A 21,811-nucleotide genomic window follows, 5' to 3' on the forward strand; every position below is an offset into this window, starting at 1 on the left:
AGCGTTATGACGGCGATCTGTGTATAATCGAGTCTGGATCAGACAATCCAGTGATTGACATCATGATCATCTACGCAACTGGGATACGATGACATGCATCAACCAAGTCAGCGCGCCTGACCACCCGATCCCGTTAGTCGCTCCTACGACAAGCATAGTCGCCTGTTACAGCAAGAATGTGTGTTGGAGACCTTTTCTACCCCGGATCTTCACGGGTACACTTCTTCATGTAGCAAATGTAATTCATATAATATGAATTCTGTTTCTACATTGCTCTCAGTATCTCCACTATCAATATCTAGTTTGGGCGTTAAAATCGCCCATCAGAATTACATATTCACTCTTTCAGTGAAGAGAAGATATTTTATGGATGCCAATTTATTTATTCTATTTTGATTATGGTATAGATCCTTATACCGTTGTCAAGCAACAGTTAATCCATCTATAATAGAATAAAGAAGTTGTCATTCATAAAATATTTTTACTGTTACTTAGCAACTTCTAAAAATTCCAATCTAACAGTTATATTCACTCTTGGTCATGATATTTGGCTGTGACTTTTCTAGTTCATGGAAAATATGGCGACAACGCAAACAGGCATCATTATCATCTCCATTATCATCATCATCATCATCATCATCATCATCATTATCTCATTCATGTAGCCACGAGTGAAAATAACTCCTTTTCCCCGTCACGAAAAGAAAGAAACATGATATTTCACGAGTCACATAAAATACTAATATCCTATTTATTATATACTTTTTGTGTAGTTTACTATTGGAAAATTAAATTATTTCATTACAAATGTAAAACCTTTAAACATGTTAAACGTAAATTCTCCCTACCTAACACACAGGGACGGTACACCAACTCTTGTATTTGCGACTTGGAAAGTAGTTTCGTTGTCGCAAAATCTTAAAAAATATAAACAAAAGTATCAAAACATATTCAGGGTCACGAAAATTCTTTATCATACATTTCAATATGATTATATATACAAAATCAACTTTAACAAAAAATATTCTTGGAAATTAGGAGACCACTGCTGGAAGCGAAAGAATACACGCTGGTCGAGTAACAAAAATGGCGCTTTGAGTCTCCATTAACGAGTTAAATGAGAAATTTACAATTTATAACAAAACATTTTCGAGAGAATAACAAACGGATAGAAGTGATATTAACTCCATAAATGACCAACTGTCATTATTTTTCCTTGTCAATGTGGAACTCACGTAAAAAGGACGTCAACAGTTTGTGTACGGGCTAGACACTTACGATAAAGGGAGACAGTTGTATGACAATAGTTCCGTCAAAGTTCACAGCAGTGAAATATCAAGTGTTATGTTCACTGCAATGAAAATATCACTTTTCTCAACTTCAGAAAACTTAGTCTTTCACACTGAAGTATATTCATCACCATCTTAATCTTCATCTCCATCGTCATCATCTCCTTCATCATCTTTATTATCTTCATCTCCATCATCAACATCATCTCCAGCGTCATCATCAGTGTCGAGACAATCACGGTCATTCCATCTGATGCGCACGTAAAATCTCATGATTCGCCCACACTGTATTCCACGTGCACGTCAACCATCAATAACAATGAATTGTTTAATCATTTTAGGAGCCGAAGATATATTAAGACTAGTATATGGACGTTAAAATTGTTCTTGGAGCTGCAGGCTCCCATTTCAACGATCAGACACCAAGCCCTCGTGCTTTACATTGAGACTAATAGAAGTGAATAGAACAGGGAACGCATGCATCTTCCTCGGACAAGAGCGTCCACTAGCCTATTATATATAGGATAATTCTATCCATTTAGCTATAATATAAGGGTAACGCTACCTTTCAGGGCATTATCATATGTAGAAACCCGAGGTCTTCCATTAACTGCCCGACGAAGGAGGGCAGTTGAAAAGACCGAGGGCTTCTGCAAAAGATAATGCCCTGAAAAAGAGAGTTACCGTTATTATAGCTAAAATGGATGGAATTTGTTATCAAATAAAAAGAAACAACAACATCGGTTTTGAAACATTTACTGCAATCAACACGAATGTCACTGACCACATTTTACAAATATGGAAACGTCATAGAACAAACTAGATGACGTCACTATAATACGTGACGTCATTTTCTCTACCCTATGACGTCAACTAACAAAGGGGCTTGCTAATGGCCTGTCGTCAAGCAATCTGAGGGCATTATCAAGTTACAGTGGGCCGCTCATTTCTGATAACATGCGGGCGGTGTAATGATAATTCTATCCATTTTAGCTATAATATAAGGGTAACGCTATTTTTCAGGGCATTATCATTTGCAGAAGTTCGAGGTCTTCAGTTAAATGCCCGACGAAGGAGGGCAGTTGAAAAGACCGAGAGCGAATCACATCCGAAACAAACATCATGTACAGGACTAAACGGCTCATTATAGCTAAAATGGATAGAATTATCACAAAACCGCCCGCATATTATCAGAAATGAGCGGGCCACTGTATCTTGATAATGCCCTCATATTGCTTGGCGACGGGCCATTATCACGCCCGTTGTTAGGTGACGTCATAGAATAGGGATAGGTGACGTCACGTTCAATAGTGACGGCATCTTGTTTGTTCTATGACCACTCTCCTACCCAGAGTTCCATGCGGCCGGCAGCCAGCTAGCATAGTGTTATGCTGAGTCTCCACTGCGACGGAGTGTGTTCTATGACGTTTCCATATTTGTAAAAGTGGGTCAGTAACACATTCGTGTTGATTGCAGTAAATGTTTCAAAACCGATATTGTTGTTTATCATTTAACTAACGCATTTATCCATGACATAAGCTTATGACATAAAAACATGTATGTCATACCCCAATGCACTCTCCTACCCAGAGTTCCTTGCGGCCGGCAGCCAGCCAGCATAGTACCTCTGCCACAGGCCAGCGCCATGTGACAATTCGTCACATCTTTCACAGTCCATTCAAGATATTGCATATGCTGTTCATCCGTTTCATTTTTGATAAGCTTTCACATTGTGATAAACAAATGTCAAAGAATGGTTACGGTTCATTTAGAAAGTATGCTAAAATATGAAAATAAGTGTAGTTATCGTTTGTTTACATTGGTTGTACGGCTCCACGTGCTGTCATCGAAGCCCTTCGGAGAGCTAGCGATACGGTCACTTTGATGTATAAATATATATTGTCATGCAACTCACTGTCGCAGTTGTAGTAGCATATCTATATAGTTGTGCAAAACAATATGTAAAGCGCCCCCAAATTCTTGCATTAGTCTGTTCTATACTGATTTCTGAAAAAGCGCGTTTGTTTACAAACAAGAGAAAAGTCCGGTCACGTGATATGCAAATTAGCCTGTGGCAGTGGTGTTATGCTGAGTCACCACTGCGACGGAGTGTGACCCCAATGCACTCTCCTACCCAGAGTTCCATGCGGCCGGCAGCCAGCCAGCATAGTACCTCTGCCACAGGCCAGCGCCATGTGACGATTCGTCACATCTTTCACAGTCCATTCAAGATATTGCATATGCTTTTCATCCGTTTCATGTTTGACAAGTCTACACATTTTCATAAACAAATGTCAAAGAATGGTTAACTTTCATTGAGAAAGTATGCAAATACGTAAAAATCTACTTGTTTTTGCGTAGTTATCCTATGTTTACATTGGTTGTACGGCTCCACGTGCTGTCATCGAAGCCCAACGGAGAGCTAGCGACACGGTCACTTTGATGCATAAATATATATTGTCATGCAACTCACTGTAGCAGTTGTAGTAGCATATCTATATAGTTATGCAAAACAATATGTAAAGCGCCCCAAAATACTTGCATTAGTCCGTTCTATACTGATTTCTGAAAAAGCGCGTTTGTTTACAAACAAGAGAAAAGTCCGGTCACGTGATATGCAAATTAGCCTGTGGCAGTGGTGTTATGCTGAGTCACCACTGCGACGGAGTGTGACCCCAATGACATAAGTATGCAAATTAGATATGCAAATTAGATAACCGGAAGTGGGACTTTTTTCGCTGGTGCACGTGAGTAGGTGTTTACAAACAACATGGAAACCTTTGATGTTGGAGACAATGTATTAATAGATCAAAGGGGAAGTGCTGCAGTGATATCCGTGTTGACAAATGGATATTACAGGTTACTGGTTTTTGGTACCGAATTTGAATTTGACTGTGATGAAGGCAGATTATCAAAACTTCCTTGTGGCCAAAGTTTCATCATCGAAACGCCATCGTCGAGCACGGCGAAGCAGACGACGAACACAAAGCCGAAAGATGCCCAAGGAAGATTTGTAGTTGTTGAGGACGGCATGATCGATGGTGTGATCCTAGACAATCAAAACAAAAACACAGCCAAGAAAACTTTGTACGATTTGAAACTGTTCGATAACTTTCTAAAAGTCCAAAATGAATTTCGCCAAATGCACGAAATCCCCCCAATGAACTAGACACACTTCTCTGCAAGTTTTTCATTAGTGTTCGAAAAACAAATGGGGAAAATTATGAACCAAACAGTCTCACGGGTTTTCAGAGCAGCATCGAGAGATCACTAAAACGAATTTTTACGATCACGGGAAGTATTAAAGGGGAGAAAAACTGAACTAAAAAAAGAAGGGCGTGGCAACTTACCAAGGAGAGCCGACCCGATTGGTGATGAAGAGATCGAGTGGCTCTACAACACAATCCATTTCAGGTTAAGAGGTTTCAATGATCACTACAACATGTGTTGGGGGAACATCACATTGCATGTTGATGGAGACGATCACGAATATCTTGAACTGTCCATGAGACAAGAAAAGAAAAGGTCCGGTGAGAATCCTCGTGATTGTCGCGACGTTAGGCCCAAAATGTGGGCTAATGTTGCTGATCCCTCTCGGTGCCCTGTGCAGGTGTATAAGTTGTATGCCTCCACACATCCACTCGACTTCTGTCGAGATGACGATCCCTTTTACATCAGCACACACGCTTTAGGTATGCCTAAACCTGGCGATCAGTGGTTTATCCGCTATCGTATTGGGAAAAACAAACTTTCCTCTCTCATGAAAAACATGTGCGATGCCGCAAGTCTCCAAACATCGAAACGACTCACAAATCACTCTGCGCGCAAACACCTTGTGCAAAAGTTGAATGACAATAATGTTCCGCCAAATCAAATAATGCAGATAACTGGCCACAAAAACATCCATTCTGTGAACAATTACTGCCATATTAATCTTGACCAGCACAAGTAAATTTCCCAACATCATTTCACGAAACACTCCATCTCACACTGTGACATCACAGCTTGTTGATGAAACTCCCGTCATGCAGAGCGGCCCCTCGCGTAATGTCCAAATCGACAGTAGACAACACAGTCAGCGGTCTCAAATAATAAATGTTTCTGGTGGTGTCAACACTATGTTTGCTGGCAACACTACTGGTGGAAACAACGATTAATCTCGTTAAACCTCCAAGCCCGGTCCCAGTCAAAAGACTCCGGATTGTCATCGAAAGTGATAGTGACACCGACTAATGCATCTTACTCTGACCTCTCAGCCGCGAGACATTCTTCAAGTGAGAGAGCGGTTTGATTGGAAACTATATATTATAAGTGAAGTTACACCAGAGATATAATCAGATTACACAGAATCGTTGTTGTTACCGTTTTTAAAATCTCAATTTTTCTGCATAAGTCTGTTCAAGTATTTTGTTTAAAATAATCCGAGGAACTTTTTTTCTCACCAAAGGAATATGCCATAAAGGCGTTAAGAGGTTGTTTTTTGGGGTTTACACGGATATGGAAAACATGTATCACTACGCCCGATCTATACGTAAGATTTCGACAAGTTGCTGATGTTAATGTTCATGCAATTATTCCTTAAAAGGGAGGCAAAGGCTCGGCAAATACCGATTAACTAAGACTCGGTTGATATTTCCCATATTAAAAAAAACACTCGTGATGAATCCTCTATTTATCATATAATAAGTAGGTTTCTCGGCAGGATAAAGCAAACGGATAAAAACGATATCCGTCGGGGTCATATGCGGATAGAGATGCAAATATCAAAGGTCAAGTAGGGACTAATTTCACTGTTTACAAACAAACATGGCGTCGTCCTCGTCATTTTGGCGATCGAGTCAGAATTGACCATCGGGAATATGGATAAACTACAGGGATAATAGCTATCATTATCAAAAGAACAGTCAAATATACTGAAAATCAGTGTCTGACTGTGACGCAGCTAAGGCATTTTATAAGTTTTTGCAACTTTGGAGATATAAATTTCGAAACAGTTTTGCGAGGGCACTAGGCCTAGCCAAGCGGGATCAGTAGACACATCTGTGTTTGTAGACCTCTGCGACTTGAAACCTTCTCCACAAATTAAAATAGTTGGATTTGGCCGAAATATGTTTGAATTGTTACCTTGTTTCCTTTTCTCGCTGTGTGTACATCTGACTAAACTTCTTAACGTTATAACAGGACAGACCGACTGTCAACAACGTCTGAACGTGGCCGTGACGTCTCAAAGGCTAGGGTTAGAGTAGCTTCCCTTTGGCAAAGGGCAGTTACTCTAGCGGACAGACCGATGGATTGCCGCGAAAGGCAATTAAAAACAATTGTTGTTTTGCGTATATGTTGCTTCGCCACTGTATAAGAAACAGATTTCAGTTGGAATGATATTGGCTAATGTCACTGTCCGACTGACACATCACTTACCCTGTGACGTAAAAAAAATTAATGCGCGCATTCCAGGAAAACTCGCAATGTTTCGGTAATGTTTGTGAGAGAGGGAAAGCGATTTTGTAGCACAGAATTAAAGAAGGACATTATATGATAAAAAGGTTATCAGGTTATCACGCTTGTGTGTTTGGGGATGGAAAATATCCTGTGTTAGGAATAAACACTATGTGTTTAGCGAGCCAAATGCAGGAAATTTACCATCCCCAAACACACTCGCGTGATAACCTCTATTTATTTTTATTTGATAATAAATTCTATCCATTTTAACAGTCGGGCAGTTAATGGAAGACCTCGGGCTTCTGCAAATGATAATGCCCTGAAAAATAGCGTTACCCTTATATCAACCACTGATCCACCAATGTCATTAATTAATTATTTATTGCTACCGTCTTCACAATACTCATTGAATGACCCGTGCAGATCCGGGGTAGAATAGTTCTTCAGCAACCCATGCTTGCCGTAAAAGGCGACTTACGGGATCGGGTGGTCAGGCTTGTTGACTTGATTGATGATGCATGTCATCGTATCCCAATTGCGTAGATCGAGGCTCATGACGTCGATCACTGGATTGTCTGGTCTGGAAAATTGCAGAGTGTGGCAGTAAACAATTTGGTTTGTTTATAAATTAAAAAATAGTTTAATGAATTGATTCCAACTTAATACGGCTGCGAATTGCCCGATCCAAGTTTCTCTAAGAAAGAGCAGGCATATTCAAAGAACACACTGTAACATCACAAAAAATGTTTGTTTCCATAAATTTATCTTTTCAGAAAAATCATACTTCTTACACAGTAGTGGTTTGCCACGTAACGTAACCAAAGTGAATCAAAGACTTGCATGGTTTGATGATAGACTTGCATAATGAATGATCATGGATTAGAAGGTGCAAAAACAGGTATGCCGTTTTCTTCGGTGTGTATTCTGGTGAACAAAGTGACACGTCTAAACACAGTTTTATTAACTGTAATTGTTGAGGCTAACTACGCTCATCATGACGTCACAGTTGAGTGTACAAACATCTTTCCACAACATAAACACATGACGAGAGCACCATGACAGACGTATTACTTCCAAACAAGTTGTGGCCATTAAACCATACATTAATAACATGTTTAATCTATACCACTCAAAATAGGTTAAGGGTCACCCAATTCCGTCACATTACTAAAGTTAATCTGACATAGTACGACAGATTAACTATAGTAATATGAAGAATCCAATCAATCTCATTAAAATCAGAACTTAGTTCTCGCTATCGCTAAACAAAGATCTGAGGACATCCCATTACTGATGACGTAAGAACGACCTTTCATCCGACAAATCAAAGCGTGGCTTACTAGATCATGAAAGTGAGTCGGAATGCGTTTTCTAATCATGCAACCTCGAAAGCGTTAACACTGTGTATTCCGAACGACAGTTACGGCCCGTACGACTGATTCCGTCAAAATCATCGTCTATCTCTGCTTCCGAGGGATAAACATTTGAACGAAGGAGGCGTTGCACCGTACGTAGGAAGCACTGCCATACAATCTCAACCATATGGTAGACATTCCGGAATGTTCGTTTGTTCAGTTTCCAAATTTTAATCGAGAACTGTGTCAACATATTTTTCAAGCTAGTCTGAAATGGAAGTCGCCAGGTTGAAACGAGTGCCGTAAAGCTTGAGAAAATTACTTCTAATTGGCTGATGTATATTTTACGAAACTGTGTGCTCAAACATAAATATATACAGATGTATATAGAATCGAAGAATGACATTATAAGATAAAAATGTTATCACGCTTGTGTGTTTGGGGATAGTATATACCCTGTGTCAGGGAAAACAAACTATGTATTCAGCTCGCTAAATACAATGTTTATTCCAAATACAGGATGTTCACCATCCCCAAACACACAAGCGTGATAACCTCTATGTACGTGACACTGCATTAAAATGTTTGTTGTTTTACGGAGTTTTTTAACGCATTTTGATGACGCTTCTTTCGACAACAAGACGAAGTGTCAATGAAATAAGGGAAATACCTTATAACTGTCTTTACATCAACGGATAATCTGGTGTAAAGTATTAAATAACTTCGGTATTTTTTATGTATATTTGAAAGTCCATTATCGTAAAATCGTAAATATCTTCTCGTGGCCCATGGTAAAACGAGACACCTTCAGAATCAAGGGTCAACTGACCCACATGACTCCACTGTGAATGGCATATGTGACAGGTCCTTATTTAGTATGGATGCCAGGGCAGAGGTGATCTGACTGCACCCGATACTGCATCACAAGCACAGGTCAGCCTAATGATCCCTGATGCAGGAGGCAGATGCTGGTGCCACCCAAGCCTAATCTCCCTAAAAAGACGTGATTCAATGTATTGTGTTGATATTGCCCCTATTCTGTAAAACATGATCATGTACTTGTGCCTTGAATTGTTTTCTTCTAGACTTGAATTTCGGGTAGATTGACAATGCTTGTTTCAAACTTGTCAAATAAGAGATTGATTAACAGTTTTCTTCAATAATTGTACTGGTCATTTCTTGTGCAGACATTTGTTTTTGTTTGGGAGGATTATTGTTTTCACTTTCATTACTCTCCTTCATAGAACAGCATAACGTGAACCTCAAACAAGAGTTTGTATCTGTGGAGTGTCATATCTTAATTACCGCCGTAATATTACTGGAATATTGAGTAAGGCGTAAAACACTCATATTTTAATTTGACCGATGCAATGCGTTTATACATATGAAGTGTGTATGGAGATACATGTACCATACTTTCATCTCCAGGTGTTTGTCTACAAGTAATAATACGCTGTATCATCGCTTCCAGAGTAATGTTTTCCAATTCTACCTTTGGACTTTCAGATACAAGGCAACTTAATGCTGGCCTCGGCAACACAGTTTGTGCTGGGAGCCACCGGCCTTGTTGGCTTCTTTCTCAGGTTCATCGGTCCGCTCACTGTCGCCCCGACGATCACAGTCATAGGACTGTATATAGGACAGTTTGCCTTGTCACTTTGTGAGCAGCACTGGGGAATAGCTTTTCTGTAAGTGTCAACCCGTCTGAACGCCGCTCGTTGTGTTGTGGAACACTCAGCTCATGCTTTATGCAACATGACACAATCTGAGTGCTCGACACTCGTAACAATCATATTCTGTCGTACACTTTCGAGAGTCGCTGCGCTACGTTTGTGTGGTGGTACTATGCTCTGGCTATTTCGCCTTACTTGGGTTCTAGGAACCGTGTCATGATTCTCTGGCGATTGAATAACTAGAATCGGTTTCTGTACTCTGTCGAAAATACATTCTTCTGTTTGTTCCCAATTTCATTGTTACCGTGGTACTTTTCAATCGTGCAAATCATGTAAAGAATATTCTATTATGTTTATGGTTAACTGTTGTATTGCAAACTATCCTTTCACCGTCGTATGAAAGTATCATGTCTTCGTGGTAGGGTGGAGATAATCCTACTTAGAGATGTGAATTGCGACAGAAACGAAAGCGTTCAGGCTAACATGATATGTTTCGAGTCAATATATACTAACAGAAAAAAGTAACTGTGCTTCGCATAAAGTGGTGAAAATGTGATGTTATTTGAAATAACGACATAATATTTGGTCATTCGTCTGATCAATGTTTTATCATAATAATTGCATTGACAAAACCCATACCTGGCACCAGGTGACAGAGCAACACGCCCTAAAATAGGGGTTGTGTAACATCTCATTTAATAATGTCAATTTTGGGTGTGACCACCATTTGCGTTGATGCATGAGAGACAGCGGCAACGTATTGATGACACCAGATGATTGTAAAACTGCCCGGGGGATATCAAGCAAAGATGGGCCCATCTGAACTAGCGTTACCGGTTGGTTCTGGTCCTGTCGTAGGAGTCTAACCATCTCATCCCAGACACGCTAAAGCTTTCTCCTGAACGACCGTAGAACATTGCGCGACCATCAGAGTTGTTCTCCTCTGTGAACAATATACTGCTCCAGCCTTGTCGTCTCAACCTGAGAAGTAAGGTGTAACGTGGAAGCAAAATTGGGCGTTCCGCGTAGTCGGATGTTGTTCCCCCTTCATCGGTTGCGTATGGTTCTGCGTAATTGGTCTCATTCCAGGACTCGCCCGAGCAGTTAATGTGGCAGTTTGGTATCGATTCCGGGTGTGGTCGACCGGTCCGAGGAAAATTATGAGTGTTGACTGCTGTGATAACGTCTCCGAAGATATATTCATTATGCGCTGTTCACATTCAAAAAGCACGTTTGGGAATATTTTGCCCCCAACAAACATACAAAATGTGCGCCGTGCATGATCATGCAAGTACACATTGTGAATCACGTGATGTCTCCATGAATATATATTGAAAGATACATTATTGAATTCCAGAAAATATTTTTATTGAACTTTATATGAAGCACATTTATGTTTTCCGTTAGTATACAACCATGTGAATACCTATCACAGAATGTTACACTCCACGTTGTTTCGAAGATGAATTTGATAGATATGCGTGTTCAGTGTCATCTTATATAAATGTTTTCCATGTCAGCATGTCACAGTAATGATGGCATACTTGACATATCTAGCTCTAAAGTATCATACTATGCACTGCAGCAGTGAAGGTAGTGTGATGGGCTATTTGGATGAGTTATCGTTTGTCTCTAAGTGGATTGATTTATAACATTTCCTACAGGCACCTTACATGAATCGTGTCTCTGTATCATGCAAGTAAAGCTTAAATGTGATGACTAATGACTTACGTCCGATTCTGAGTCCGAGTTGTTTACTTCAGATCCTTGGCGCTGATGATCATATTTGCCCTCTTCTTGTCCACCATTCGGGTTCCACTTGCAACATATTCAAAACGAGAGGGTTTCCATGCAAGTAGGACACCGATCTTTGAGCTGATACCTGTGAGTATAACAGGCATGTGTACTCGTTGTTGTGTTTCATGCATTGAATTCTGGATTACCCATTGATTATCTATCCATTCTATCATTATAAATACTATCGACCCATTATCTGTATTAGATACATCTTGAGTCCACGTCACGTGTGAGTGAGTGAGTGAGTGAGTGAGTGAGTGAGTGAGTGAGTTAAGATTTATGGTCACATCGACAGTATTTCGGCCATATCGTGCCTTAAACAAGTTACATATTAATAATTCATAAATTTAGAGCAGCAAAGACCTGTCGTCAATAGACAGTAAAACAACTGGAGTATCACAGATTTGTATTTAAAAGTAGCATGGAACGATAAAAGGGTTATGACTGTAACTGTTAATCTGAAGATAAACCAGCAAACAAAGTTAGGCCACCATGCCAGGGACCATGAGGACTTACGGTTATTTTAATTTAAATTTTTTACCGTACTTCTGCTATATGTTAACCAGCAAGATTTACACCATCCCTCTGGTTACTGGCGATTGTTAGAAAGTTAAGCCGACAATTAAAATTACGAGTATGCTACGAATATGCTATGTAAAACTATGGCAGGAATAAATGTGGTCGTTCATACTCTCCCAGGGGGAAAATAATTTTACGCTACTTCAAACCCATTTGAGAGTATTGCCACTAACAATCTCAATTATCAAATTTACTCATGCCTTTTAATATAATTTTTTTTCAATTTTACAAAAATATCCAAAAATGTTGTAACATGATATTTTTAAAAACAACAACAGATGATTAAATGAGAACTCTAGCTAATTAAAAGGCACGAGAGACATTCTTTGGGGCGTTACTGGTAAGGGAGATATACATTGTAATTCAACACGTCTACGTTTGAGATTAACCAGTCACGAATGCCTGCTGTAGCAGACTCAATGGGACATAAATGGCAAATAGTTATGAAAATTATATGTATTGATCAGTGATGACACCTGGTTTTCACAAAAAGGATAAGCAGGGATAGCAATTCATACGGGAAATTGTGGTTGTGAATGGGCCCGGGGTATTTATGACATTAACGTAGAGATTTAATACACTAGATATCCGAGATTGAAGACGTAGTAACTATTTGGCATCCTTGCCTATAATAATTGGTATAAATCAATACTACTTAAACATGAAACGTCAACGCCAGAGAATATTCAGTCTCAATTATCTGCCGAAACTGATTTGGGCGTAAAAGGCAACATAATCGTGAAAATTACATAAATGAATCACTGAAGATCAGTGATGACAACTGACATGGGTACAATGTGTGAAGCCCATTTCTGGTGTCCCCCGCCGTGATATTGATGGAATATTGCTAAAAGCGGCGTGAAACCATACTCACTCACTCACTCACTATATTTATAAGCAGTATAACAAAGTAAAACCAATAACAAAAGAATATCGAAATGCTCCTCAGGTCATCCTCTCCGTCGGGATTACGTGGCTCCTGTCGTTTGTCTTGACGGTGACGGACGTTTTACCCAGCAACTCCACCCAGCACGGGCATATGGCCAGGACTGACGTCAGAATCAACGCCCTCTACGATTCACCTTGGTTTTACTTTCCACTTCCGTGTAGGTATCGGTATCCAGCCCTTGGGAGTCCCGGTTAGAGTTGACCGCCAGTTGTTTGTAAGACGAAAATTAATGGTGGTTAGGATCGGTCAAATTTGTTCATTGCAATTAATATCAATGACTGGATTGTCTGGTCCAGACTCGATTATTTACATCCAGCTGTCATGCAGCTTGGTACGTGTTAGGTTTAACCAGAAACGCACAAACACACCTGTATCTGCATATTCATAGAAACCCTTGACTGTCTATGATTAAAGTTTGAGAGCACCTGATTGCTATCCAACTGAAAATCTCAGTGCTTTGACAAAGTTGGTGGCATAAACAAATTGGGTCGCATGGTGTATTCAGAGGTGTACATATACACACGGCGGGATGTTTAAATTATAAGAGTAAATCGTGGATCCCATGCTGTGGGATTTCGATTTAGAAGACACAGTACTCGCTGTCTTACAGAGTTTCTAAAACCTCACAAGTCACACATATCTAGGTCACACATATCGGTGTTTTGTATACACTAGACACTGTAACTTTGACCATTGTCAGGTGTACTGTTAACATGGAATTTATACAGGTATCTCAAAGATGAGAGACACGAATCATGCTACTCTATTAATTTCATAACATGTCTATGCATGTACTACGCAGGCTTAGACCGCCTCCGTGGTCTAGCGGTAGAGCTTCCGCCTGGAGAACGGAAGGTCCGGGGTTCGATCACCCGTCGCTTCATAGCGAAAGACGTTAAAAGATGGTACTTGTTCTTACCCTGTCTGGCTCCCGGCATTAAGGTGCTAAAACAGGGACTTGTCAGCTTGGAGTCAGTATACTGTGTCTGAGTGGGGTATTGGTCATGGTAGCTAGCACGATAAATCGGCTTCAGACCTTACTAGTACAAGCAGCTACAAACACACACAAACACGTGCATGCACGCTATGTAAATGCAATAATCTTGGACGCGACGTTAACCCCAATTTCACCTCACCTCACCTACTTGGACTTGTTACCACCAAGTCACCCCGCACATTATATATTCAGTTCAGTTTGGAATGCCTACAGTCAGTGCAGCAGGATACGTTGGAATGCTGGCCGCTACAATTGCTTCTACCATCGCATCTACCGGGGACTATTTCGCTACAGCGCGTGTGGCGGAAGTTGTTCCGCCGCCGCCTCACGCCGTGAATAGAGGTATAGCAACGGAGGGTTTTTCAAGCACTATCGGCGGAATGATTGGTGGAATCTGCGCAAGCACTTCCTACAGTGAAAATATAGGTGCCATTGCTATTACAAAGGTAGATATATTAAATATAACATAGATATAATACTATCAGTTATGGTGTCACCCTCGCCCAATCTTTTTCTGCTAACCTAATATCACACCGTATACGGCAACTAAAGACACCATAACGAAATTAATATGCCGAAAAGTTTACACTATTTGGTATGTTTGTCGCACGTCATGTCAAAACTTAAAACTCAAAACTTAACACTCACAACCTGAGACGTTAAGGGTCAAAGGGAGACTACTCTTCAAACCTCAGAGGCCAAACCTTATTGATAATTTTAACTTTATATAATCTTTATTTAAATCATAAAGGTTATATAAAAAACCCATTAACGTCCTTGCCTTAAAAAATACTGATATTAAAACACAAAACAGTGTCGAAAAACGAACTTCTGCACCAGAATTTTCATGTGAAATATGTGAAGTGGGTGTTGGAAAATCCAAGATGGCTGTTACTGACGGTATACGGTCTCATATCAGGTCAGTAACAACCATCTTGGATTTTTACTGACGGTATACGGGCTCATGTGGGGTCAGTAGTTCTGCTCTCAGATTGGTAAATCTCACTTTTAAGGCATAATGAATATGTATATTATTTTTATAGATGTATGTTTTATACTAGTCATATGAACGCAATCAGTACGTCTACTGTTTACACTTACTTCGATATGAAATAAATCTGATATTTATCATAGTGAGAAAAATGTACAACTTTAGACTATGGATTACAACTTCTGGTTTGTTGCATACAGCGACATTTCGATGAAGATTTTATACCGTTATCAAGCCGGAGTGACAACCAAATAATGAGAGGAATATATGCATGACATGTTGTGAATAAGCAGCAGATTAACATTGGCAACAACGGTAATAGATAACAAGTAGATAATTGGATGATTGGTTGGTTGGTTGGTTTGGTTGTTTTACGCCGCACTCAGCAATATTCCAGCTATATGACGGCGGTCTGTAAATAATCGAGTCTGGACCAGACAATCCAGTGATTGATATCATGAGCATCGATCCACTCAATTGGGATCGATGACGTGCTTCAACCAAATCAGCGAGACTGACCACTTGATCCCGTAAGTCGCCTTTTACAACAAGCATGAGTTGCTGAACACCTATTACACCGGATCTTCACGGGTTAGATAATTGGGTGAAGCCAGGTCCAGTACAGGGTAAGGATTAAAGGAATTTTACAGTTATGACAAGCTGATTGGGTCCTAATTAAAATAGTCTATTGCTTAATCAGATCTTCATAGGTAGACGATATGTAATACCCTTGATACCTCTGTTGATCAAAGCTTTGTGACGGCGGATTTCTATAGCATCTGAGGGTTTTCTTTTGATGAAGTCCTGGTGTTTTATTGAGAGGATTTGGACTTTGTCAAACTTAATTTGATGGCTAGGGAATGTTTACTGGTGGTCGCTTTAAGCAATAAACCAGACGTTGTTATCCATAAAGTTGTACGTTTTTCTTACTTACCTTTCATCCGACCAATCAGAGCGCCGCTTACCAGATCATGAAAGTGACAGTCGGAATGTGATTTCTAATCATGCAACCTCGAACACTGTAAAACGGGGTATTCCGAACGATAGTTACGGGCTTGACGACTGAATCTATACAATCTAGACCATATATTAGCCATTCGAAAATGTTCTTTTGTTCAGGTTTCAAATTTTTAAGCGAGAATTTGTCAAGATATGTTTCGAAGCGAACTAACTAACTAACTAACTAACTAACTAACTAACTAACTAACTAACTAACTAACTAACTAACTAACTAACTAACTAACTAACTAACTAACTAACTAACTAACTAACTAACTAACTAACTAACTAACTAGATATGACAAGTCTATGAACACATGTTGTAGATTGCAAGCAGGAAGGTGTTTGTCACAGCCGGCATTCTCCTGGTTTTGGCTGGCGTGATTGGCAAGATCGGCGCTGTTTTCACTATCATCCCCGACCCTATCATTGGCGGGGTGAACCTCATCACCCTGGGTATGGTGACGGCCGTGGGCGTGTCCACACTGCAGTTCATTGACCTCAGGTCGTCACGGAACCTCATGATAATCGGGACGTCAATGATGCTGGGACTGAAGATTCCCGACTGGATGGCTACACACTCCCAGGCCATTGATACAGGTAGATAACCGAAAGAGAGAAGTGTCTCTCTCTTGTCAAGAAATGTTTCTCCAGTACAAACCTACCACAAATCTCGAAACAAATGACCAACTTGCCTTGTCTATCCCAAACAATACAGACTAAAGTCCTTCGGTGCTCGATCCTCCTCTCATCCAGATGCCTAAACTATGGAACCCCTTCCCTTCCGATTCAAAAGCGCCCCTAGTATAACTGTTTTTAAATATGGACTCAAAAGATTCAGCTCTTCGCGCGCTACAACTGAATGTGTATACTTTTATTATCTGTTAATAATATCGTTTAATATCTGGTATATTATATCTGTTGTGTAATACATGTACATATGCTATGTTGGGCATTGAGCATGTCCCTCAGCGGTGTGGAATTTTGCGATATAGAAATAGCAATGCTATTATATAAAGATAACAATAAAGGATGCCGCAAAGAGGGTATGGGTGATCCTGGCAGTCAGGCTGGTTAGGCTTATCATCAGCTCAAAGCCCTTGACCCCTCTACGCGCAGCCCAGACAGCGAATTGGACTTCTCCCATCAAGGGCTGCCTTGTCAGACCCACCCAAAACTTTTCGGAGAATAGGAAGAACACGGGTACTCTCACAATGTCAGTCAACAGAATGGGAGGTACAAAAACTAAGGCACCATAAACAATGGGAGTCGGACAACTTGGGATGCAAGCGTGACATTTCGAAAGCGAGGACTGCATATTTGCCATGTTTTTCCTGAATCTTGTCAATTACATTAGTGTCAAAAGGGACAGAAATTACAATAACATAAATGATTTATTAAAAAGGAAAAGATCAGGATTGTTGATCAGGGTAGGTCTGAGGCTGTACATGGGACTATTCCAAAGAACTTTGTATTTATCATTTCCCTCTACATATTCTGGGTCGTACCATGCAACCATGTTTTGTCCCGTTTTGGCTTGCGTTCATGCAATGGCGGCTTTGTCATGGCTAAAGATGAGAGATGTTTGTTGACATTATTTATTTATTCTACATTGTACATTTTCTCTCATACCCCAAACCGTTGTTTCGATGACGTTTAACTGAAATTAGCGCGTTCTTCGGATCCTGGTCTAACCGCGCCTGCCTGTGTGAGGTCACGAAATTGTTTTACTCAACGTAAAATCTGTTGTGAGATATTTGTATAAATCACGAAAAAGGAATTAAGGCAAGTGTGACATAAGTTTGCTATGAAGTTTTAATTTCCTAAAAAACTTCTGGGGCTTCTGGTTTTTCACGTGAGCAATTGGCTTGCCTTTGCTCGTAACTGCTTCCACCGGAAGGGCAGGATGCGAACACTTGGTATCACTGTTTGATGGGTGGTTCATAAACACATCTTCATGATATAGTCCGAATCGCATAATCGACTTTGCTATTAGCAGAGATTCCCTGTCTTAATTTTCTCTATCACGATTTCAAAGACTCTTGCTCAGAAATTGTTTGATCAAGGTTACAACATTCAAGGCCTCAGTAAGCTTTCAAAAAGTTTTATGGTAGACATGTGGAGGACATTTCCAAATTCGACTCATCACTGACAAAAATTATGTTCGTTGCAAGTCCCTATTTTGACGTGTACCATATGTTCCATGTACCAGTTTTTATCAGGTGAATAATTGACTTGCCTTTGCATGTGTTTGTGACGGGTGCCACCGGTAGGGCAGGATACGCGCACCATTTTGCGAACACCTGGTATCATTACTATCTGATATTTATTCATAAACACTCATGATATAGTCGGAATCGTACAATCGACTCTACTTCACGCACAGACTTCTATTGGATACGGAAAGGGTTTTTGTCATTTTAAATATAAATATTGAAAAGGTTTTGTCGTTTTTATTATTCATGTATAGAATATACTCAATGTAAACGCCGCAGACTCAGATATTAATTATACTATTATTCCCTCTGTAACTCGTATGAATGCTTTACAGGAAGTGCCAATTTTGACCAGGTGCTGACAGTGCTGCTGTCGACACCCATGTTTGTTGCCGGATTCACTGGCTGCTTCCTGGATAACCTTGTGCCAGGTACACTCACATTGGATAAGTATCTATTCTTCCATCATCATTTATCGCAATTCTCCATCATCAAGTTTGTTTCACCAAAGTCGTTAAGGTCTAAAACCTGCACCGATTGAGCTTTCTCTCCACACTAAGCAATAACAATGTGAATAGCAATGAGAGGCATTCAAAGTAGGAGAAGAAAAGCAATAACACGTTTTTTTCTTTCGTTTACTTTTATTATTTCATCCGTACGACAATATGTATAAGAAACTATATCCTTCCAATTTTACTTCTATTAACTTTTTTATTCGTATTACCATAACCGATTCCACATCTCAGAAAAAAATAACCAAGACAATGAGGTCATGAGTGCATTGCCATTGGCTTCTTTGTGAAAAGCACTTTGATGGTATACGTAAACATATTCTTATTATCAATAAATAATGATGCTAATGACCTTTATTTATTGATTTATACGAAGGCACCGAAGAGGAGCGAGGCATTACGAAATGGCGTTTGAGTAAGGAAGGGTCTGGCGACTATTACATAACAGGCGAAGATACATACGAGTTTCCCTATGTCACTCAGTTCATCAGAAGGATAAAATGTTGTGGTTACTTCCCTATGTCTCCTACATTTGACAAGGAATTCAGCTGCGGTTGTTGTTGTAAGAAAAGGTCAAATAGTTCTTCATATGCTGTAGACAATCCCGTTGCGATGGGAAATATAGAGAAACTGTAGCCATGCACATGTCAGAGCATCTACGTTTCAGTTTAACACAAACCCAAACATTTGCTTCGAACGTTACAGTTTTTAGCGAAATCGTCCATGAAACAATTGCAAATTCACAAGTACACTACCTCTAGCAATCGGTTGAAATTCAAGAATGCAATGTGGCAGCTCGATAATTTAGCTTGTTTTCGTAGCAATGTATTTGTTTTGTCAAGCAAAGTTTCTAAACGAAACGTAATGTTCAATGACACATATGCTGATATTGACTTTATTCGCCACGACAATAATCCAGCGATGGAAGCTTTAATCATCTGGAATCTTCATCTGATTGTTCGAGAGAAGGGATGTGAAATGGTTCATTCTACTTATTCAAGAATGCATTGGAATTAAAGAGACAACACTGTTTCCATATTCAGAGGAAATCTGTGCCAAAAACAGAGTCGTTTGTACGATTCCGAAACTGCAAACTTCTTTCCTTCTTCCTTTAACTCTCATAATAAGCCCGTCCAGTAACACACCCACAAAGGCTAACACAATGCATACTTAAAACCTCATCTGAGGTTGGGATTCTCGTGGAACGGACCTATTCAAAGTGATTTAGAGGCTGGCCTTGGACTTATCCTAACACCGGTGTTCTACTATGAAAGCAACCATGTATCGTGAGGGCAATTGGATTCAGATTCACTTTATTCAGAATTCCAGGCCATCTAACTCATAGTGCATTACAGTTAGCTAAAATATAGTTTATGTAGGGAATGGCTTTTGGGTACTTTTACATATACCACTTTTTTATAGGCATAGCTTGCTTTTAATAAACTTGAGCACATAAGAAAATGGTTTGAGTTTTCATGAAGGTGTGACTACCTGTAAATGTGTAAAGTCAGGCCTGTTGTTCATAACAGCTAGCTACTTGAGGTGAGGTGAGGTGAAATTAGGTTTAACGTCGCGTCCAAGATTATTGCACTTATATAGCGACGTGCATGCACGTGTTTGTGTCTGTCTGTGTGGCTGCTTGTACCAGTTCGGACTTTTGTGCTATAGCCCACTGAGATACCCTGCCGCAGTTTAACATGAATTCCCCACTCAGACACAGTATACTGACTCCGAGCCGACCAGTCCTTGTTTTAGCACCTTAATGCAGAGCGCCAGACAGGGTAACAATAGGTACCATCTTTTAAGGTCTTTTGGTATGACGCGGGCGGTGATCGAACTCAGGACCTTCCGCTCTCCGGGCGGACGCTCTACGGAGGCAGTCTCTAGCTACATGAAGTCTAAAGATATTGTATGTAGATATTTTACTATGTATAAGCTGCAAGTGAAAAACACATAAAACACACCTAGAGCCGGGCTGAAAACAACATCATTTTTCCACAGTTAACAGAAACCTCGGTTAAAACAAAATCTGTTGTACGATTATCATGACCATGTGTCTACGAATCACTATCAAGTAATGATGAAAAAGCTATTCGCTAAAAGATGAGTTTATTCACACCTACCTGTGGCACCCGTCACAGACACATGCAAAGGCAAGTCAAGCGTTCACCTAAAAAAAACGAATTAGAAACGTTGCACAAAACGTTGTGCAAATGTGGTGCAATAATGTTGTCCCAATAGTACTGACCTGTGACTCTGCCATGGATACAATGGCGCGCTGTTCGGTCAGTCATTGTGATATCATACCATTACCATAATGGACCCACCCCAAAACAATAACGCTTTACGACGTTAACATCCATATATCGCTCATTTGGGACGTCTCCAAACTCGATTCATTAAGTGCGAGTGAGTGAGCGAGTATGGTTTTACGCCCCTTTTAGCAATATTCCAGCAATATCACGGTGGGGGACACCAGAAATGGACTTCACACATTGTACCCATGTCGGGAATCGAACTCGGATCTTCCGCGTGACGAGCAAACGCTTTAACCACTAGGCTACCCGACCGCCCCAAGTCGAGAGTGAACATCGATTACTCAGAAAACCAGACCCAACGTCGATTATCCCAGTGCTGACGTTCCCTACACCTCTGGCGCCACTGATTACAAAAGACATGCAGCAAGTTGTGGGGTGACACGTGGACGTCGTGCACGCATCTGCTATCCGTGCATACGATTTCCAGCGTTTGGACCGTATTGAACTCTTGCCTCTAGCAACCGGTCCCCAATCTCGGTGACAGTTTGCAACTGACTTCTAACTGCCATCGTTCTGACTGATCTGTCCCGGGCTGGAGTTGATGATTTTTGGTCGTTCCGAGCGCCATAATGTCTTTGATGGTTTCGGGACCTCAATCCGCTGATGACATTCAGAGTTTGGGCAAAAATATGCTGACGTGTGCGCAGCTGCAAGATGGGTGGCACTGATCAATAATATTGGTTACTTAATGATTAAA

At 40.3% G+C, this 21,811-nt stretch overlaps 1 protein-coding gene across 1 annotated transcript; it reads left to right on the forward strand.

Annotated features, from left to right (window-relative positions):
• The first annotated feature begins 578 nt into the window (after positions 1–578).
• Positions 579–20,261, forward strand: LOC124150568 (solute carrier family 23 member 2-like). The gene is made up of 9 exons (XM_046522507.2): positions 579–661; positions 1,409–1,550; positions 9,590–9,771; positions 11,520–11,640; positions 13,082–13,238; positions 14,271–14,524; positions 16,395–16,668; positions 18,620–18,715; positions 19,173–20,261. Exons 1-9 carry the CDS (start codon positions 579–581, stop codon positions 19,430–19,432), a joined length of 1,569 nt encoding a protein of 522 aa, XP_046378463.2. The 3' UTR covers positions 19,433–20,261.
• Positions 20,262–21,811: the final 1,550 nt, after the last annotated feature.

This window comes from Haliotis rufescens, unplaced genomic scaffold (assembly GCF_023055435.1).
Source record: "Haliotis rufescens isolate VD_foot unplaced genomic scaffold, xgHalRufe1.0.p SCAF_75, whole genome shotgun sequence".
Lineage (NCBI taxonomy): Eukaryota > Metazoa > Mollusca > Gastropoda > Lepetellida > Haliotidae > Haliotis > Haliotis rufescens.